Source organism: Mobula hypostoma, chromosome 2 (genome assembly GCF_963921235.1).
Source record: "Mobula hypostoma chromosome 2, sMobHyp1.1, whole genome shotgun sequence".
Classification (NCBI taxonomy): Eukaryota; Metazoa; Chordata; class Chondrichthyes; order Myliobatiformes; family Myliobatidae; genus Mobula; species Mobula hypostoma.
In genome coordinates, this window is record NC_086098.1 from 26663146 (window position 1) to 26685911 (window position 22766).

At 41.4% G+C, this 22766-nt stretch overlaps 1 protein-coding gene across 1 annotated transcript in view; it reads right to left on the reverse strand.

The window, feature by feature from the left end:
• Positions 1–498, reverse strand: part of si:dkey-126h10.1 (vesicular inhibitory amino acid transporter) — a 45733-nt gene extending 45235 nt beyond the window's left edge. The window contains exon 1 of the mRNA XM_063041992.1: positions 238–498. Coding sequence (XP_062898062.1) covers positions 238–498 — 261 coding nt within the window. The remainder of the gene's footprint in view (positions 1–237) is intronic.
• Between the last annotated feature and the right edge of the window lie 22268 nt (positions 499–22766).

A 22766-nucleotide genomic window follows, 5' to 3' on the forward strand; every position in this document is an offset into this window, starting at 1 on the left:
TGTTTTTAATAACACTGGCGATCACTTCACAATTGTCCTTCAATATTCCGTAACACCTTCAAATCGAAGCCATACTTATGTGACATCTGAACAATTTGCCTCTGCCGGCTTTTATTTGATTTATAACTTTTAAGTTAAATTGGTTAGGACCTTAAAGATATACTTGTTGAAAAGAAACGTCGGCTCTCTTACTTTTAATTGTACATAAGGAAAAGCAAAACAGGACTTTGCACCTACCTGGATGGCATTGGTAACATTCCAGCTGGCTTCCCAGGTGGTGATGTGGGAGGTGCCGCCGATCCCGGCCACGCGTTGCTCAGGCTCCAGCCCCCCAGCTTCAGACGAGGGCTCATGGTCCTCCACTTCCTCTCGGAGGATTTCACTTTGGTCCCTGTTCAGTTCGTCCAACTTCGCAAAATTCAGTCTTTCTTCGTCAACATGAAATGGGTAGCGTTTCCTGCTGGGCAGGTTGCTGATCACATCTTGGAAGTTTATCATGACCTTGCAGGCAGATATTCTTTTAAATAAAATGTAGGGAATACTGAATTAGTCCTGTTTTAGAGGTAAGACATTCAGAAGAGTTTTAGCTCCAAATGAAAACTGAAGATGTCTTTTGACTTCTGCAAGATCGAAATCTGATGTCTCTGCTCCATTTAGTCGGCAGTTTCTAGCATCAAGAAAACTTAGCTCGAGCGAAGATTAATTTCACTGGAATGTCGACCACCAGATTTATGGATAAGCTGTGAACCGTGGGCATCAGCGAGCCTACAGCCCTCAAACAAAAATTTGAAATTATAATGATTTTTGCATATCTCAACAACAGACAAGAGTATTCTTACGCTATGGTATTTAAACACCAGGTGACTAATAAATAAATACAGTATATGCATCCACCTTGCATCAATCATTTGCATCAAATCAACCAGAACAACTTTGGTGCCAGACGATTTTGGCATTTTTTTATTATAACAGTTTTGTTTCAGAAAATAAGACAGTAAACACCTCGTTATCGCAAGGTTCCCTTCCTTAACTTCTTGAAGCGTGAAGTGATTCCATGATCATTATAGTTTGCTGGTGGCAACGTTCAAATCATTAGTTCTTTGCCTGTCTTTATTCCAACAGTAAGAAGGAATTAATTGATAACATTCTGATAATTACTTCACCCTAATTTTGCATGATAAATGAGTGAAGATTGGCATCGTTTTCAAAAACTCAATAAATATTGGGAAAGGACAATAGATAACCATATGTGGAATGGGGAAATAGAGGCATCGTGAATATCTCCACCTTCAGCCCGGTGGTGCCATTAACAAAGGTAATGGAAATGCTGAACTTTTGCAATTGCCTGTCTCTTTTTGGCTGTTAAAATACAGGTTCATCCCTGTATTCATATACACTCACTGACCACTTTATTATACCTCCTGTACCAAATAAAGTGGCCACTGAGTGTATGTTTGTGGTCTTCCGCTACTGTAGCCCGTCCACTTCAATGTTCAATGTGTTGTGCATCTGTCCTGGTCTGGTCCGGTCCGTGTGGTCCACATTCCGGTTCACAGTCCGATCCGTGGATTCAGGACTCTGGGTCTTCCAGCTGTCCCTTGTTTGGTTGAGTTAATTGTAGGCACCTGATTCTCATCTTGAGGCTTGGAATATAGGTGGCCTTGGTGTCAAGTGTGAGCTGTTGGTTTGTCTTGTCAAGATTCCTTGGGAGCAACCTGGTGGTGGAAGGCTAGAGTGGCCACTTGCCATCTTTAGGCTGTGTTAGAGAACCATCACTTCATGGAGTCTTGCTGTCGGTAGTCGGAACTGTCTTTGCAGAATGCATTTGGCCATTTCCTGGGCCAGCTGAGTGGCTGTCAGCCACTCTGAGCTAGGTAGGGATCTGGCTGTTTCCATAGCCAGCCTAGGTTGCTGGCCATAACTGTGACTTGGAGCAACCCTGATGCAGAGATGGAACTGTCTGTTGTTCTTTGGTGTTTGTCTCTTCCTGTCCTTGCCTCCATGAGGTAAGTCAGGCCATTCTGCTGTTGCCCTGTGGGAGAAACTGTCTTGTCTTGTTTTTACCTCTAATGGGTAAGTCTGGCCATTCTGCCATTACCCGACGAAGGGACCTGTCCCACCTTGGTGTGGAGATGAAGTTGAGTCCTGGCTTGTCTAAGGATAAGTCCTAGCTCTATGTCTATGTTCTGTCCAGTCTCATGTTGGTGTCGTGTTAAAGATGAGTCCTGGCTTTTTGAAGGATAAGTCCTGGCTCTATGTTGATGTACAGTTCCTAGTCTGTCTCCGAGTTCCAGCCTCTGCATCTCAAGCCTCAAGCCTCAAGCCTCAAGACCCCAAGCCTGTCTCCAAGCCTCCAGAACCCAGCCACGTCCTGTTCTGTAGTCATGTCATGTTCTTGCCTGGTTCTGGGGCCTGAGCCCAAGGCAATACCCAGGTTCTGGGTCCTTGTCCAGTCTCTGGCTCGGAGCCTAAGCCCAGGCTCCTAGTGCATAGTTCTCTGTCTTGTCCATGTCCTAGCCCAAGACTGCGTTCTTGTCCCTGCTCCTTGCCTGTATCCTGTCACGTCCCAACTCTAGTCAAGTCCTGTTTCTTGTACTTCAGTATCTGTGTCTTGCATTTGGGTCCACTACCAGCGCCCACCCCCCCTCCCCTGCCATTGTGACAGCATCCAGAGACGCTCTCCTGCACACCACCGTTGTAACGCATGGTTATTTGAGTTACGCTTGCCTTCCTGTCAGTCTGGCCATTCTCCTCTCACCTCTCTTATTAACAAGGGATTTTCATCCACAGAACCGCATGGCCTGGATGTTATTGTTTTTCTCACCATTCTCAGTAAACCCCAGAGGCTGTAGATCGCCTTGGATCTGTGAAAATCCAGGGAGTTCTGCAGTTTCTGAGGTACTCAACCACCTTGCTTGGCACCAACAATTATTCCACAGTCAAAGTCACTTGGATCACATTTCTTCCCCATCATGATGTTTGGTCTGAACAACTGCACCTCTTGAACATGTCTGCATGTTTTTATGCATTGAGTTGCTGATTAGATATTTGCATGAACAAGCAGGTGTACCTAATAATGTGGCCACTGAGTGCATGTCCTGTCCACGAAAAGCAACAGATTTTTCCTGGTCAGTAACTGCCCAGTCACCCTACCCTCAGTCATGAATGAAGTAGATTAGATTAGATTAGCTTTATTTGCTTGTCACATGTATTGGACATCAAAACATATGTTTGCGTCAGTAATCAACCTTGTCTGAGGATATGCTAGCGGATAGCCTGCAAGTGTCGTTATGCCAGTACGGCATGTCCACAACTTACTAACCCTAATCCGTACATCTTTGTGAGAAAAAGCCAGAGCACCTGGAGGAAAAACAGTCATGGGGAGAATATACAAACTCCTTACAGATACTGGCAGAATGTTACTGACCTTCTGAGTGTTCCTAGCAATTTCTGTTTTCGTTATACATGTGTAGGTGTGCTTTTAAAATACACCTACAAATTTAAGTTCTTACCTATGACCCTGTGTAACTGAAAGATGCCTTTGCCATCTTGAACTCAACCATTCCACAATTCTGTCTAACAAGCACTTTCATCTCCCACTCTGTTATTTACAGATACTCTGAACCTCTACAGCCTGACTGTTTGTGTACTGTAGAGGTTGGATTGGAGGCTGATTCTGTGTGACTCGTGCCAATGAACACAAGACAGGTGGCACAGAGGAAATGGAAAGGGAAACTGGCCGGACTGAGGGAGCTCTTGTTTCAAAGGAGTGACTCCAGCACCAGCACAGGTATCTACATTTACATAGCTGGGAAGTCTAGAAAAGTTCATGTTTTATCATAATTTCTTTATCCTGAATCAAAATGCCCAATGATCAATGAGAATGAGGATCTAATGGATATCAGTTAAATGTTGAGGATTGCAAGGCAGCATCCTAAACAATTCAAGCAATGCTCTCCATCATTAACTGTCACCCCTGTTCTAAATATAATTGATTAGAGCATCTACTAAACAGACCTGTCTCTTGATGAGGGTTCTTAGCCTGGCACATCAACTATTTACTCCTCTCCATAGATGCTGCTTGACCTGCTGTGTTCTTCTGACATTTTTTGTGTGTTACTCTGGACTTCCAGCATCTACAAAATCTTTCTCTCCCTTTCTGCTTCAGGTACGTTTGGACGTGTAGGAGACGGTTGGGGTTGTGGATGGTGCCACCTCTCATTCTACATAGTGCTATGCTGTTTCATGTCATTACTCAGAGTCACACTGCACAGAAACACAGCCATCGGCCAACTGCTCTGATAATCAGCCCTCATTTACACTAATCCTCCATTAATGTATTTTTTATTCTCCCTGTATTCTCAGCAATTGCCTCTGACTCTACTACTCCCTAACATCCTAGGGGCAATATGCAGTGGCGAAACAACCTATTAACCCATACGTCTTTGGGACATGGGAGGAAACCAGAACTCCTGGAGGAAACAACGTACTAAGTCAAAGGAAAGACCTGCAAACTCTTCACAGGCATCTCCTGAAATCAGGATTGAACATGGGTGTCTGGCACCAGGAGGCACAGCTCTAGCTGCATTCCTCGATATTGACACTGAGAAAGTCATTCGGGTTCATATGTTGCTACATTTTCCTCAATCCCATTGAATTGGTGTCGACTTTGTCCAGAGCATGCTCCCAGATATATGTTCAAAGTTCAAAATACATTGTTATCAGAGTTTGTATACCATATACAACCTTAGGATTTATCTCCTTACAGTCAGCCAGAAAACAAAGAAACAAATAGAGCCATTCAAAAAGACTGTCAAATATCCAAAGTGCAAAAAAAAAACATGCAAACAATAAAAAGTAAGCAATAACATTCAGAACTAAAGTTCACAAAAGTGAGTTGACAGCCACATACTTACAGTATGCATGCAGACTTGGCAATGTGGATTTGATTTTTTGCAATTTTTAATTTCTGCACTACAAGATATCAACTTCTAACTTAGAGAGAGAGTACAATGAACGAAGCATTGCCATCTATTTAAAGAGATTGTAAGACAGAAATGAGGAAGTATTTAGCCTAAATTGAGGTTCAAGCAGTTTTTAAAACAACTTTCTGCCCTGAGATTAAAGAAGTGCCCACACTCTCTCACAGCTAGTGCTCTCCACAATCTGTGCATCACACCTTTGATAAGTCTCCACATTTTCACTGCAAGCAGTTCTTTTCTCTTATTCATAAAGAAGATGAGTATAAAGTTTGTTAGCTGTGACACAGAGGGTAGGAGCCTCATCTGAGGCTTTTTCTCATAAATATAACCATAGAAACCATAGAAGCTACAGCACAGAAACAGGCCTTTTGGCCCTTCTTGGCTGTGCCAAACCATTTTGTGCCTAGTCCCACTGACCTGCACACTGACCATATCCCTCCATACATCTCCCATCCATGTATCTGTCCAATTTATTCTTAAATGTTACAAAAGAACCCGCATTTACCACCTCGTCTGGCAGCTCATTCCATACTCCCACCACTCTCTGTGTGAAGAAGCCCCCCCCCAATGTTCCCTTTAAACTTTTCCCCCCTCACCCTTAACCCATGTCCTCTGGTTTTTTTCTCCCCTTGCCGCAGTGGAAAAAGCCTGCTTGCATTCACTCTATCTATACCCATCATAATTTTATATACCTCTATCAAATCTCCCCTCATTCTTCTACGCTCCAGGGAATAAAGTCCTAACCTATTCAACCTTTCTCTGTAACTGAGTTTCTCAAGTCTAGGCAACATCCTTGTAAACCTTCTCTGCACTCTTTCAACCTTATTTATATCCTTCCTGTAATTTGGTGACCAAAACTGAACACAATACTCCAGATTCATCCTCACCAATGCCTTATACAACCTCATCATAACGTTCCAGCTCTTATACTCAATACTTTGATTAATAAAGGCCAATGTACCAAAAGCTCTCTTTACGACCCTATCTACCTGTGACGCCACTTTTAGGGAATTTTGTATCTGTATTCCCAGATCCCTCTGTTCTACTGCACTCCTCTGTGCCTTACCATTAACCCTGTATGTTCCACTTTGGTTTGTCCTTCCAACGTGCAATATCTCACACTTGTCTGTATTAAACTCCATCCGCCATTTTTCGGCCCATTTTTCCAGCTGGTCCAAGTCCCTCTGCAGGCTCTGAAAACCTTCCTCACTGTCTACTACACCTCCAATCTTTGTATCATCAGCAAATTTGCTGATCCAATTTACCACATTATCATCCAGATCATTGATATAGATGACAAATAACAATAGACTCAGCATTGATCCCTGTGGCACACCACTAGTCACAGGCCTCCATTCGGAGAAGCAATTCTCTACTACCACTCTTTGGCTTCTTCTACTGAGCCAATGTCTAATCCAATTTACCACCTCTCCATGTATACCTAGCGACTGAATTTTCCTAACTAACCTCCCATGCGGGACCTTGTCAAAGGCCTTACTGAAGTCCACGTAGACAATATCCACTGCCTTCCCTTCATCCACTTTCCTGGTAACCTCCTCGAAAAACTCCAATAGATTGGTCAAACATGATGTACCACGCACAAAGCCATGTTGACTCTTCCCTAATAAGTCCCTGTCTATCCAAATGCTTGTAGATTCTGTCTCTTAGTACTCCCTCCAATAACTTACCTACTACCGACATTAAACTTACCGGCCTATAATTTCCCGGATTACTTTTCAATCCTTTTTTAAACAACGGAACAACATGAGCCACTCTCCAATCCTCCGGCACCTCACCCGTAGACAGTGACATTTTAAATATTTCTGCCAGGGCCCCCGCAATTTCACCACTAGTCTCCTTCAAGGTCCGAGGGAACACTCTGTCAGGTCCCGGGGATTTATCCACTTTAATTTTCCTCAAGACAGCAAGCACCTCCTCCTTTTCAATCTGTACAGTTTCCATGATCTCACTACTTGTTTCCCTTAATTCCATAGACTTCATACCAGTTTCCTTAGTAAATACAGACGCAAAAAACCTATTTAAGATCTCCCCCATTTCCTTTGGTTCTGCACATAGCCGACCACTCTGATCTTCAAGGGGACCAATTTTATCCCCTACAATTCTTTTGCTCTTAATATACCTGTAAAAACTCTTTGGATTATCCTTCACTTTGACTGCCAAGGCAACCTCATGTCTTCTTTTAGCCCTCCTGATTTCTTTCTTAAGTATTTTCTTGCACTTCTTATACTCCTCAAGCACCTGATTTACTCCCTGTTTCCTATACACATCATACAACTCCCTCTTCTTCTATATCAGAGTTGCAATATCCCTTGAGAACCAAGGTTCCTTATTCCTATTCACTTTGCCTTTAATCCTGACAGGAACATACAAACTCTGCACTCTCAAAATTTCTCCTTTGAAGGCTTCCCACCTACCGATCACATCTTTGCCAGAGAACAACCTGTCCCAATCCACGTTTTTTAGATCCTTTCTCATTTCTTCAAATTTGGCCGCCTTCCAGTTCAGAACCTCAACCCTAGGACCAGATCTATCCTTGTCCACGATCAAGTTGAAACTAATGGTGTTACGACCACTGGAACCAAAGTGCTCCCCTACACAGACTTCCGTCACTTGTCCTAACTCGTTTCCTAACAGGAGATCCAATATTGCATCCCCTCTAGTTGGTCCCTCTATATATTGATTTAGAAAACTTTCCTGAACACATTTTACAAACTCAAATAAGAACTCAAATCTGACTGAGACCTTGATACCAAGAGAGTTTCTGGGCTGTCTGAGTGCCATCTTACAGATACTTCAGTAGCATCTCCATCTGCTATCTACTCTATAATGGCCATGCTCTGGAGAAAGTGTACTGGAATACAATAGACACAGAAAATACTGAAATGAAAACACTCAGCAAGCCAGGAAAATAAAACGGAATTAAAGTTTCAAGTTGAAGACTCTTTGTATTAAATAATAAGTCTCTGAGAGCATATTTATGGAAGATTCAACTGTATCATTGTTTAAGCACGACTTTTGCCACCCACATAATAATATCATTGTATCTCTTGTTAAACGTACGGTAGCCAGAAGAATATGTTAACACATTTTTGAGAATACTGCTTTATTTGTAATCTGAACTACTTCCATTGATGTATCCTTTAAGACAGCCTCCCTCACCTGCTATTCCATAAATTTGGATATAGAATATTGTGTTTGAGAATCTGGAAGAAACTGACCAGTTGCTGAGCCATCGATGTACCCTGGATGACCGGCATCATCAATATAAATACCACACTTACAGCACTTGGTAATAGCTCATGCTTATGTGTGTGCTTCATTCATTCAGTGGAAGGGTGACATTTCTATTGTCTGGAATCCTGCATTCTTCTAAGATTTTGCTTGCCTGAAACAGATGATTTAAAACAGGATGTTTGTTTGATGTTGTAAAGTGTCTGGGCCAGGTCGCTCAATGGCGTCCATGACTACATGGTTAACATAGTAGTGGATGGGAGGACATTGCAAAAACTGTACAATCATAAGAAGTGTGTTTATTTTTAACAAGCTGCCTCTGTCATTGTTGTTGACCAAGGAGAGCTAAATTTGGAAATGAAATTAGAATCTGCAAAATATTCATCTGGAATATTTTATCTTTGAGATACCTTTATTTGCTAATTTACTACAGAATGAAACAGGAGTAGAAGGAAGAATTTCAGATTTGTTTTACTGAAGAGCCATTTTTCGTAATAAGTTTTTTATAATACTGGGCTTTGATGGAATCATTAACCTGCCAAAGGTGAGTTCGGTCTCAATGCACTAGGGACCTGATCGCTCGATGTCTCCATGTCTCACCAATGGCAACATTTTGATTCAGAACCACGATGAATGACAATTTAGCACATAGTTTAATTGTTTTCTTCCAATCAAAGCAAATAGCAATAATTACAATTTGTACACATGAAAATTGTAACAAAACAGATGTTCTTAACTTATATTGAAATGGTAGTGCTAACAAAATACATAGAAGTGCAGAATGAATTAAGAAAGTGAGTATTGTTCACAAAAATCCTTCCATAATAATGCTGACAGCAGATGTTTTGGAAATCAGCCAAGAAGTAACACAAACGTGATAAGTATAACAATATATTCCTTTAAATTTGATTCTCAACATGACATTTTGATTTATGGTTTTTAAACTTCATTAATATATAGTTTCTCAAATGATTTTCTTTGGTGTAAAGGAAAAAAATCTAAACCTAGAGAGCATTAACAATACATAGAATGGAGAATTTACTTTTGCTTCAGTTTATGCACAGTTAGAGTGTTTTTTCTGAAACATACTGTAACTGCAAGCATTATAGCATTTCAGGATAGAAGAAATGATTGAGCAGTTAGATAATCACCTTTCTATTTTGGTCAGGGCTGTCTTGATAGCTATAGAGAGAGGCTAGCTGGGTTAAATACATTTCCACCTGAAATGAAAATTTTTATCAGCAAGTCACTTTCTTAATGCCTATTAGGAATAGGCCATAAAGAATAAATAGAGGAGTTTTCATGTACTTGCAACCTTTTCCTAATGGACACATTTGCTGACAATGAGGTTGCCTGGGGCTAATTTTGAAAACTGCAAGAAGTTTATGCATCTTCAGCTTCTTCCCAAGTGCACATGTGTGGGCCTGTTCCATTCAATCTTTTCAAGAGTATAACAGAGTGCTTCTCATGCTGTCATTAGCTGCATTGGGTCACGTCTTTATATTTCCAATGTCATCCACGGCTCCCACTTCATTAATTTGTCACTGGAAATATTCTGTCAGCCACTCAGTCCCAGGTGGCAGCCTGTCTGCTTTTTTTTTAAAAAAAACCTCATTTCTGGTCCTATTGCCAATTTTTGCTGCAGAAAGGTATGCAAATATTCTAGACGTAAGACACAAAGGGTGTGTATAGGGACAGTGTGAGGTGACACACAGCCGGCGGTTCACCACAATGAAGATCAATGAGCTGTTGCCCTCACAAGCCATCTATCAGGGGTCTGAGGAATAATGAGGCAAAGGGACGGTAATTTCCCCCTATTTACACCTTCCTCAAACATGTTGTGTTCTTTACACACCATCTTACCATCTGCTTCACTTTGTACTTTCATCTATTTTTGTCATTTGATTTCTTTGACGTCCCACATTTTCAAAGATCTTCACTCTCGCTCTCCTCTTTCCTACAAACTTTCGCCACTTTATAAAGCCTTTTCATCTTTGACTTTTCCCAGTTCCCGATTTTAACTGTTTTCCTCTCCACAAATGTCACTTGACCTGCTGCGTATTTTAATAAGCACAAAATACTCTGCAGATGCTGGAGTCAAAGCAACACTCACAACACGCTGGAGGAACTCAGCAGGTCGGGCAGCATCCGTGGAAATGATCAGTCGACATTTCGGGCCGGAACCCTTCGTCAGGACTGTAGGGGGAAGGGGCAGAGGCTCTATAAAGAAGGTGGGGGGAGGGTGGGAAGGAGAAGGCTGGTAGGTTCCAGGAGAGAAAAACCAGTAAGGGGAAAGATAAAGGGGAGGGGGAAGGGAGGCAGGGAGGGGATAGGCAGGAAAGGTGAGGAAAGAATAGGGGAAAACACAATGGGTAGTAGAAGGAGGCGGAACCAAGAGGGAGGTGGTAGGCAGCTGGGGGAGGGGGCAGAGTGACTTAGGGATAAGGGAAGGGAGGGGGAGGCAATTATCGGAACTTGGAGAATTCTATGTTCATACCAAGGGGCTGGAGACTACCTAGACGGTATATGAGGTGTTGCTCCTCCAACCCGAGTTTAGCCTCATCATGGCAGTAGAGGAGGCCATGAATGGACATATCTGAATGGGAGTGGGAAGCAGAGTTGAAGTGGGTGGCTACTGGGAGATCCCGTCTGTTGTGGCGGACGGAGCGGAGGTGCTCGACCAAGCGGTCCCCCAATCTGTGTCGGGTTTCACCAATGTAGAGGAGGACGCACCAGGAGCACCAGATGTATTTTCATCATTTCTCTATATACAGTGTTTTGGAAGAGCAGGATATTACATTTTATAACTTCAAGACATAAAACTAATTGCAAGAAACAGACAGGAGCCAGGAGAACAATTTTTTGTTTCATTTATACTTAACGTGAGGCAGTGCATGTGCCATTTCATTTATTTTATATATAACCAGTAATGAATTATTCAAATGAAAAAGAATGCTTAAGCAAACGATATATTTACAATATTACTCAAATACTACCGAAATATGAAATACACAACACTGGAACAGGCCTTTGAACCTCGACCACCACTGAATTGCATCATAATAGTTCAGAACCACCCTTGTTTCATCATATTATGGTTATATGGTTATATTATTTCAGGTTCCTTGATATGTGTCACTGCTGAATTCAAAATTCCCTGTCACTAGGAATAATTTACATTTAGATGGCAAGTACTGTATATCAAATCATTTAAGTTGCTTGTTGTTTTTGATCCAAAACATAGTGGGCCAAACTCTATTTCCAGTGGCCCAATCGAATCGGGAGTGAGAGAGGTCCATGAGTGAGACTTTAAAAAGGAGCTGTCATGATGTGTACTGACAAATAACTGAACTCAGGTGCGGAAGAACGGCAGACTCCCATGCTGAGACAGACCAAAGTTTATTCATAGGAATTCCAACCAAACATCTGTGTCTCGACCGAACAGCACTGCGAGACGAATCATTCTGGAAATACACAAGGACCCCGTGATCTGCACCAATTGAGAGTTCACTTTAAATAAGCATAGCACTCTGAAAACCCGTGCCAGTCAAAATAAACTTGACAAATTTAAACAGAAAGCACAAGGGTTTAATAACTCTGGATAAGACAATAATTAATAAATACAGGTGCAAGGCTGGCAGGGCATATGACGGGAGCATTCATGGGCTTTTGATGTTTTCCAGTGGCCCAATCAAATAGCAATTCATCAATAAAGGCAAATCAAAGTAAGGCAGGGACAAGCAGAGCAGCCATTGTGTGAGTGGAGCAGTGTTAGAGTTAGAGCCCTGCCGAAGGGTTTTGGCCCGAAACATGGACTGTATTTTTTTTCCATAGACGCTGCCTGGCCTGCTGAGTTCCTCCAGCATTTTGTGTGTGTGTGTATGTGTTGCTCGGATTTCCAACATCTGCAGATTTTCTCTTGTTAGTGTTAGAGAGGGGAAGCTTTGGCTCAACAGGCTTGGGAGAGATATGTATCTGGTAAATTTCTTCTTCAATCTTCATTCTCTGTCTGTTAGGACAGAGTTAGAGCAGTGACGATGACTCCAGGGCCTGTGCTGTGTTCTTTGTGTAAGATGTTGGAACTCTAGGAGACCTCCAGCCAGGTGCAATGAGCTGCAGCTTCTCAGAGAACAAGTTAAGGAACTGGAGTGGCAGCTTGATGACCTTTGGCTCATACGGGAGAACGAGGAGGTGATAGGTAGGTAGTCACCCCTAAGTTGCATGAGGCAGGTACCTGGGTGAACGTCAGGAGAGAGAGAAAAGAAATGGGCAGTCAGTGCAGAGTATCCCTGTGGCTGTTCCCTTTAATAATAAGTATGCGGTTTTGGACAGTGTTGGGGGTACGACCTACCAGGGAGAAAGTGCTGTGACCAGATATCTGGCACAGGATCTGATGCAGTGGCTGAGAGGTAGGTATACAAGCAGAGGTGGTGGGTAGTGAGACTGTCAGAAACGATAGGCATATAATTGGGCAAAATTGCAGTCAGTGGGATGAGTTGCTGTGCAACAGGGGGACAAAATCAAAAACGGTGATGAATACAGGACTGAAGTTGTCGGGAAGTGTATAGTCATGCACGTCGGTAAAAGGAATAAATGTGTAGACTATTTTCTAAACGGAGAAAATTCAAAAATTTGAGGTGTAAAGGGGCTTAGGAGTCCTCGTGCAGGAATCCCTAAGGGTTAACTTTCAGGTTGAGTCGGTGGTGAGGAAGGCAAATGCAATGTTAGCATTCATTTCAAGAGGACTACAATATAAAAGCAAGGATTTAATACTGAGGCTTTATAAGCACTGGTGAGGCCTCACTTGGAGTATTGTGAGTAGTTTTGAACCCAATTATCTAAGAAAGGATGTGCTGACGTTGGAGAGGTTCACAATTGGAGACAAAAGAGGTTCACAAAATGATTCTGTGGATGAAAGGCTTATCAGATAAGGAGCATTTGATGGCTGTGGGCCTGTACTCACTGAAATTTAGAAGAAGGGGGGATCTCATTGAAGCCTATCAAATGTTGAATCGAGATAGAGTGGATGTGGAGAGAATGTTTTCTATAGGTAGATAGATTGATAGATACTTTATTGACCCCAAAGGAAATTACAGTGTCACAATAGCATTACAAGTGCACTGAGATACTAATCTTTAGAAGAGAAGTAAGAAAGAATAAAATATAAATTACCTCAAACATTCCAACAGGAGGGGGATCATCACTTCGCTGGCTATAGGTTGACACATTATACAGCCTAATGGCCGAGGCTAAGAATGACCTCATATAGCGCTCTTATGAGCAGGGCAGTTGCCTTAGTCTATTATTGAAGTGTTCCTCTGTTCAGCCAAGATGGCATGCAAAGGGTGAGAAACATTGTTCAGAATTGCCAGGGTTTTCTGTAGGGTCTTTTGTTCTACCACAGCCTCCAGTGTGTCCAGTTTGACTCCTATAACAGAGCCAGCCTTTCTAATCAGTTTATTGAGCCTGCTGGCATCACTCGTGTTGATGCCGTTGCCCCAGCACACCACCACATAGAAGATTGTACTGGCGGCGACAGACTGGTAGAACATGTGAAGAAGAGACCTGCATACTCCAAAGGACCTCAGTCTCCTCAGGGAGTAGAGGCAACTCTTGCCCTTCTTGTCCTTGGCCTCTGTGTTGGCACTCCATTCAAGTTTGCCATACATAAGACTATAAGACATAGGAGCAGAATTAGGTCATCTGGCCCATCGAGTGATCCTTTTTTCTATCTCCTCCTCAACCCCAGTTCCCAGCTTTCTCCCTGTAAACTTTGATACCATGTCCAATCAAGAACCTATCAATCTCTGCCTTAAATACACCCAACAACCTCCACAGCTGCACATGGCAACAAATTCCACAAATTCATTACCCTTTGGCTGAAGAAATTTCTCCACATCTCTGTTTTGAAAGGGTGCACCTCTATCATGAGGCTGTACCCTCTTGTCCTAGACTCCCCCACCATGGGAAACATCCTTTCCGTAACTACTCTGTCTAGGCCTTTCAACATTTGAAAGGTTTCAATGAGACCCGCCCTCCCATCCTTCTGAATTCCAGTGAGTACAGACCCAGAGCTATCAAATGTTCCTCGTGTGATAACCCTTTCATTCCTGGAATCATACAGGTGCAGCTCCAGTTACTTGTAGATCCTGAGCACATCCACGTCTTCACCATCAATAGTAACAGGAAGCCATGCAGGCTTAGTCTTCCTAAAGTCCATTACCATTGGAAGTAGGTACAGAGGAGACGTTGGGGCTAAGTTTTTTACGCAGAGAGTGGTGAGTGTGTGGAATGAGCTGCCGGCAAAACTGCAGAGGCGGAAACAATAGGGTCTTTTAAGAGACTCCTGGATAGGTACATGGAGCTTAGAAAAATAGAGGGCTATGGATAAGCCTAGGTAGTTCTAAGGTAGGACATGTTCGGCAGAGCAATATCAAATAGTGTAGCAGGCACAGTGGGCCACATGGATTAATTCTGCTCCTGTGTCTTACGGTCTAAACTGTACTGATAGACTGCTGAAAGTTCTGTTTGCAGTGTTTGGTTTCTCCAGTGCCCTTATCAGTGTATTGGTATGTTCCTTGCACCAGCTGCAGTGTGGAAAGTACAGGGATGCTGGAGGTCAGCTGTAGCTTGAATGAGCTGTCATTGTGTCCCTGAGCTCATTCCTGTACTCAGCCAAATTCTGCAGTGTACTAAGTTACAGGCCCAGATACTCCATGTACCTGGTCCTCTAAATTTTACGCAGGCTATGTTACTTTCAACTTATTAATTTTTCATTCACATTTTATGTTTAAAAGTTATACAGAGGTTCTTCAGCTGTTTCTTAATGTGTTTGATTAAGATATTGGAAAAAGCCTCTGGAATTATGAGTATAGGTCAGTGCATAGTTCATATTCAAATATCATAAATTATTGGCTTTTGCTTCTGGTTGTGCTGCTTCACTGGGAAGGACGATAGATAATCAAATTTTACCTAAAGCAAATTCAGTTATGACCTGATAGACAGATGGCATTTTCCAGTTCATAATTTTCACATATTCATATACTTCATGAACAGAAAATCTGCTGTTAATCAAAAATATATTCTGGGAGATGTCACCTTCTGACGTGCTCTTGATACTAGGGAAATAGCAGTGAATAGTTCACTCAGGCCAGCTTTCCACAGAAGAGCTGACCTTCTCAGCAATATGAATAGCAAAGAAAAATTAGCACTTTTGATCAGATAAGCTAAATTAAGAGACGGCAGAAGATTCAAAGGGAAATACTCTCAGGAATAGTTATGGAAACAATGGGGATATAGGTGTGGTCCTTGGACACTGATGTTGGATATGTTTGAGAACGCAAGGAAATAGGAAGTAGGAGGAGGATATCATGCCTCTCGAGCCTGCACCACACTTAAATAAAATCATGGACTTCAAGAGATGTTCACTATCTGTTCTTATACCCTCTGAATCTATTGTGTTTAGCCTTGAATATAGGCAATTCTCAGCCCTCTGAGGTAGAAAATCTGACTGCAGGAAGAAACTTCTACTTCACTCAGTTCAGAAGGGACATCCTATATCCAGAGACCATGTCCTGTTATTCCGGACTTTCCAGTGGGAGTGATCCAGCTCAGCATTTTCCCTGTCAACTCCACTGTGTCTTGTATATGCCAATCATAAAATCTCCCACTCGAGTCATAAAATTACAGAGTTGTACAGCACAGAAGTGTGCTCTTCACCCCAACTCATCCATGCTGATTGTGATATCTAGTTACACTAATCCCATTTGCCTTCATTGGATCCCTGCACCTTCTAAATTCCAGTAAATATGGGCCGATCTTCTAAAAGATTTCAAATATAAATCCCTCAACCCCAGAATCAATCCTGTAGGTTTACACCGAACCAACACCAATGTAGTACATTCTTCTTCCAATACAGAGACCAAAATTGTGCACGCTGCTCTATATAAGGTCTCAATGAAGCCCTAAGAATTTCTGTGAGACTTACTTATACACAAACTCCTTGCAACAAAGACCAAGGGAACATGTGCCTTTCTAAATGCTTGCTGCGTCTGAATGTTGCCATCCAGTGTCTCCAGAATGAGCAACCCATCATTCTTGTGTACATAATGGCCTAAAAAAATGATTCATAGTTCTAAATGGAACAGTGCTATGCAGTTAGAATGTAGAACATAGAACAGAAAATCCTAGAAAAGGTAATGGATTCAGCCCAGTACATCATGGGTAAAGCCGTCCCAACCATTGAGCACAACTACGTGAAACGCTGTCATAGAAAAATAGCACCCATCAGCAAAGATCCTCACCACCAAGATCATGCTCTTCTCTTGCTACTGCCTTCAGGTAGAAGGTACAAGTGTCTCAGACATTGCACCACCAGGTTCAAGAACATTTACTACCCCTCAACAATCAGGCTCTTGAACAAAAGGGGATAATGATACTCACTTGCCCATCCATTGAGATGGTCCCACAACCAATGACCTCACTTTAAGGACTCGTTATCTCATTATCTCATATTCTCATTATTTATTGCTGTTTGTTTATATTTGCATCCGCAGTTTGATATCTTCTGCACTCTGGGTGACCATTGATCCTGTTATAGATACCATACTATAGACTTGCTGAGTATGCTGGCAGGAAAATGAATCTCAGGGTTGTATATGGTGACACACATGTACTTTGAAAATAGAATTTACTTTGAACTTTGAACTTCCATTATAATGTATGACAGTCCCTTCAGCTAACTGTGCATTTGTTGATCATGATGCCGAATTAAACTCATCCCATCTGCTTGCACGTGATCTATACCCCTCCATTGCCTGCTTGGCTATGCACTTTTCAAAATGCTTCTCAAATACCAATTTAATCACTGCTTCCACCTCAACCCCTGGCAACATGTTCCTGGAATTTCCTTTGTAAAAATTCTTGGCCCACACTTTAAGCTTTAAGCTTTCTCCCTCTCACCTTAAAGCTAGGCCCTTTAGTAATTGACATTTCCACCCTGGGAAAACATTCCACCTACCCCATCTATATCTCTGATAATTGTATATATTTCTATTCGGTCAGCCTCTGACACTCCAAAGAAAACAGTCCAAGTTTGACATACCTCTCCTTATAGCTGGTAGCCTCAAATCCAGGCAGCAAAGTGGTATTGCAACTACACAAAAGATTCATGCAGTAATCTTGATCCTAGATTTACTTTAGTTCTCGAGCCTCTATTTATCATACCCGGGAGTTTTGTGGCTAAATGCCACCCATATTAAACTTTGGATCTAAACTTGGTGATGTGCCAAGGAACCTCTGCTTTCCAGCTCCTCTGGGACCATTTAGCTCATTCCCACGCCATTCACTACATGCCTGACACCGCTATCAAGAATATCTTTCAGAGATTATGAAATTATCCTTTCAATTACAAATTTAAGAGTGGTGAATCATTGTTACAGGTAGCTACGGAGGCCAAGTCATTGGTTGTATTTAAGGTAGAGGCTGATAGATTCTTGGTTAGTCAGGGCATGAATGGTTATGGGGAGAATGTAGGAGACTGGGACTGAGAGGGAAAATGGATCCGCCATGATGAAATGGTGGAGCAATCTCATCGGGCAAAATGACCTAATTCTACTTCTATATCTTATGGTCTTAGAACTTGTTTCACAATAGATCAATTTTAATCAGCTTTCAGTTCTTTCCTTTTGATACTGATAAAGAGTTTTTCTGATTTTCCGTATTCATATACAAGTACTTTAGGAATCTATGTCTGGGCCTCACATTCAAAAGCTGTTTGATCTTAAGTAATCTAATTAATCTAAAGCAAGATGAATCAATACAAGCTGTTAGTTTTCTGTCCAACATGAAGACAAGAAGGACTGTTACAATACATACATTCTTACCAGTTTGAACATAGGTTACCAATGGCAAAAGGCTTAACCTAAAGAGATTCTGTTGAATTTAGTAATTAGTTTCAGCCATTGGGGAGAGTTAATTAGTCCACATTTAACAAATTATCAAGGTCTAATCTACAACATGAATGATATCTCTGAGTTTTCATCAGCCTCTTGGTGATGTGGGGAAAATAGGAAATGGATTAATATATTGAGTTCCTTTAACCTGTCTGTGACTCAACTGCATCCAGCCCATTTGTATCAACACCATTGGTCTACCTTTGATTTATATCCCATTATATACCGTCCACAGCAACAAAAGATATCAACCTTTGTCTTAAACTTAATTCGGCATCATATTTATGACCTTCTGTGAGAGAGAGAGAGGGTTACAAATTTCTTTTACATTTTATAGAAGACTGCTACTTTCATTCCCAAAGAGCCAATCTCTAAATTAAAATCCTATCCCATATTGGATTTGCTCATCAGAGAGAATAATTTCCCATTAGTTGATTGCAACAATTCCCTTTCTTAACATTTCCAAACCATATAAAACACAAGGAAGTATGAAATAGTGCACAATCTGCCGTTATAGTTTAATTGTTTGATACCCGAGATCAGCATCGTATCTGTTCCAAAGCCAGTTCATTCTTCTAATGAAAGTTCATTGACTTTAACAGTTAATTTAGTTACTTTCTCCACAGGTGCCCCTTGGTCTTTTGTGCATTTCCTAGCATTTTCTGTTTTCAATAAATTCTATAGTTTAATTCCCAAAACTATTCACAGTGCAAAATTCCAGATGAGACATGATTAGGACCTTGTACAATTCAAACATCACTTCCTCTGCTTCATATTTCAACTCTGTGGGCAAGCTGCATTAGCACTGGAAGCATGGTGACACCTGTGGGCTGCCATTAGCACCTCCTCAGACAGTATTGGTCATCGACGCAAACAATGCATTTCATGGTATGTTTCAATGTTTCCAAGTACATGTGACAAATAAAAGTACTCTTCAATCATTAACTTATTTTGAATGTCACTATTACATCAAGCTTGTTGTTCTTTTTCTTAAATATTACAACAGCATAGGTGCACTGGTCTCCTGTTACTTCTCACATGGACAACAAACTTTTCCATTTTCACAGCTTCTTCCTGCTGGAATGTCTATAACTTTGTTGCCTTGGCAACTGGAGGTGAAGGCAAGGTTACAATTAAGTGAAAAGGCAATGCCATTCATAACCTTCTTTGGTTGTGCTGTCATACGTCTACGCATTAAGCTATAGAAGTATACTTCTGAACATAGAGGGTAAAAGACCATAGAAGCTTTATGGCTGAGTTCTGATATTAATAAAAAACTGGAATCAGACTCTTATTTGTTTATTTATTTATTTATCTATCACGTCTACATCGAAACACACAGTGAAATGCGTCATGTGTGTTATCATCCAACATAATTTAGGGTTGTGCTGGGGGAGCACGCAGGTGTTGCTACAATTTCTGTCGCCAACGTATCATGTTCACAGCACACACAACAATGGGATAGCAGCAACAAGACAGCAACAGTAGAACAAACCTCTTGCCTCCTTCCCACCTATCCATCCACCCCACACCCCCCCCACACACACACACACACACACACACACACACTCACACACTCACACACACACCCACACACTCTCACGCACTCTCTCTCTCTCACACACACACACCCACACACACTCACACTCTCACACACTCTCTCTCTCACACACACACACCCACACACACTCACACACACCCACACACTCTCACACACACACACACACACACACACACACACTCTCACGCACACCCACACACTCTCACACACTCTCACACTCTCTCTCACACACACACACACACACACACACACACACACACACACACACACACAGAGTCCTTTGACTTCCCCAGCAGATTCATAAAGACTCGCAAACCTAGGCTTTGGCCATCGGGCCTAATCAGTTTCTTTAACTATTCACATCTTTTGGAGAATCATCAAAGCGTTAACTGTTTTTAAATTCCAAGTATGTATAATGTTCTGAAATCATCTGTATCTTTTTCCCGTTCAATTTTTATTTAAAGAAACACATTTCACAGATTATCACTTTCGTGCATGCCGTGACTGAATTAAAATCTTTTGCCTTCTAAAGGCTAGAGGAAAGTGGGAGGAATATTGTCAATTCCATTGAAAAATTATAATGATGTAAGGGTCCTGTTTTAAGCAGAAAAGTATTTCATTGTCACTTCAGTGCTGAAACATCGACTGTTCATTTCCATAGATGCTGCCTGACCTGAGTTCCTCCAGCATTTTGTATGTGTTGCATTTATTGTCAGATATCTTCAGTGATGTTCTTACCGTGGAAGTTGTTTCCTCTTTTGCGCTTTCCCTTTAACCATTAATATGCCTGACTCTTTTGAGTGTGCGGAGAGATCAGATGGTGGGAACAGATCCAAAATTTTATGATGCACTGAGAATGACTCTGATTATGCTGGTTTTATAGTAAGTAAAAAAGTTAATAGAAAATTCCAAACAAAAATCATTATTAAACTATACCCAAGAGTGTTTCCTCATTGGATACAATATCAAAAACATGCTATAAGTGACTGCAGTTGATTTTATGTACACGATTCCAATCAATTGAATGATTCCAGAAATTTCTGTCACATTGTTTTTCCATAACCCTTTAAGTAGATGATGTTTTGATGTTGTTTGCACTACAATAGACAGTTTTCCATGAGCCCACACACAGTCCCTGCCCTGCCTCCAACCCACTGACTGACAATGTGTTATTTAAAAATAGCTGTTCAAATTATTTTGTTGCTTTACCTTCCATTTTCTCTTGGTAAATTTTGCTATCCGCTCATGCTTGTTTATTTGTTTGCTTACACAACTAGAAATGTCTTTGAACTGTACAATCTTTCATCCACTTTAAAATTTTATTTCCATATTGCTTAGCTCATCTGTTGTGATTTTGTTGTATTCTACAAATACAGACTATAACACAATTAGCTGTAACAACTTCGAGAAAACGAATCATTGTACTTCAGGCAACCCCATGCAAGATGTCTGACAAGTGAGGGACACATATGTCATGTTGCAGAAGACAATTGTGTCGATGCCCTGCACTTTTTTTTTTGTAACTGCAACACTATTCTGTATTCTGTTCTCTTTTTCTATCTCAAAGGGTCCTGTTCTTAGCAGGAAAAGTATTTCATTGTTGCTTCATTGCCGAAATATCATCTGTTTGTTCATTTCCATCAATGCTACCTGACCTGCTGAGTTCCTCCAACATGACATCTCAATTCTTATAATCCGAGTTGTAGCTCAATTCCTCTTGTATCTCAGGTATGTCCTAATGGCACGCAATGTAAAAGCTTTTCACTATATCTCAGTACTTGTGACAATAATACCAAAACTAATCATTATTTGTAGGTCTCCTGGGCCACTTCTTCGAACGTGTCAAAGGTCACATTCTTTTAAATGAGTGGGCAGGGAGAATGAAAAGTAGTGGGAAGAAGAGCACATTGTTAACAGACATACTTTTGTGACTGCACTTTGTGAAAAGTATGTTCAAATACAGTGAAGTTAGTGTTTTAGTTTGCTCTCCTGTTGGAAATCTGCAACAAATACATTTGTTCAATTTGATTGTAATGATTTCATAATTTACTGCTTGTGAGGTGAGCAGAAGGTTAACCGGTTAGAACAGAGTCATCTTAGGTCCCTCTAGTTTCACAGTATTTATGCAGGGGAGACAAGTACTCAGCATGCCAGCATGGTAATGTGTCAAATTGCTGATCAGGTTCAGAGAGACAGTAGAGAGTAACAGCTGAAGTGTATGAACCAAAATCTGACACTGCAATATGATGGAGGAAGCCTAACAACTAAATACCATATAACAGCTCCCCAATGACATACAGGAGCTCCTGTCAAGATTACAGTCTTGTGGAGTGCTATTTTGTAGAAAGAGGATGGGTTACAAGAGGTCGAAACACTTTATTGAGAGGAAGCAGAGATAACTCATTGTGATTTACCTTATTAAAATTAAAGAGTCACAATTCTTTTCCTACTCTAAGTAAATAAATATTGTTAGCTTCAGTGGAGAAAAGTTGAAACCATACATCAAAGTTTATGTCATGGTTCTGTGTTGTCAGAAATCTTAAGCTGAATGTCGAATGAATGATGGATTGTTTCATCAAGCACATTTTAGGTGTAGAAGGGTTTTCTACTTTTCATCCTGGGAAGCCTAACTCTAATTTTGAGACCAACCACTATAAGCTATATCCATCCGGTGGTGTAGTGGCATCAGCACCGGACCTGGAGGCCAGTGGTCCGGGTTCAAATCCGGCCGGCTCCTTGCACGCTTTCCATCCGTGCTGGGTTGAACAAAGTTAGCAACTTGTAAAAAAAAGACAAAATGCTGAAGAAACGTCTTCTTGGAGAGAGAAGCATGTTTTTCAAACCTGATGTGTACTTACTTACTTGGGCTCTTAGCTCCCAGTTGAGCAGAGGCCATTGATGCCCTCCCATCTCCATTGTCCTCGAGAATTGATGGTATGGTTGGAGTTCATCAATGCTTCTGCAATCCATTACATCCACTGTACAGAGGATGGGCCTACACAACTTCACTAGAGCTCT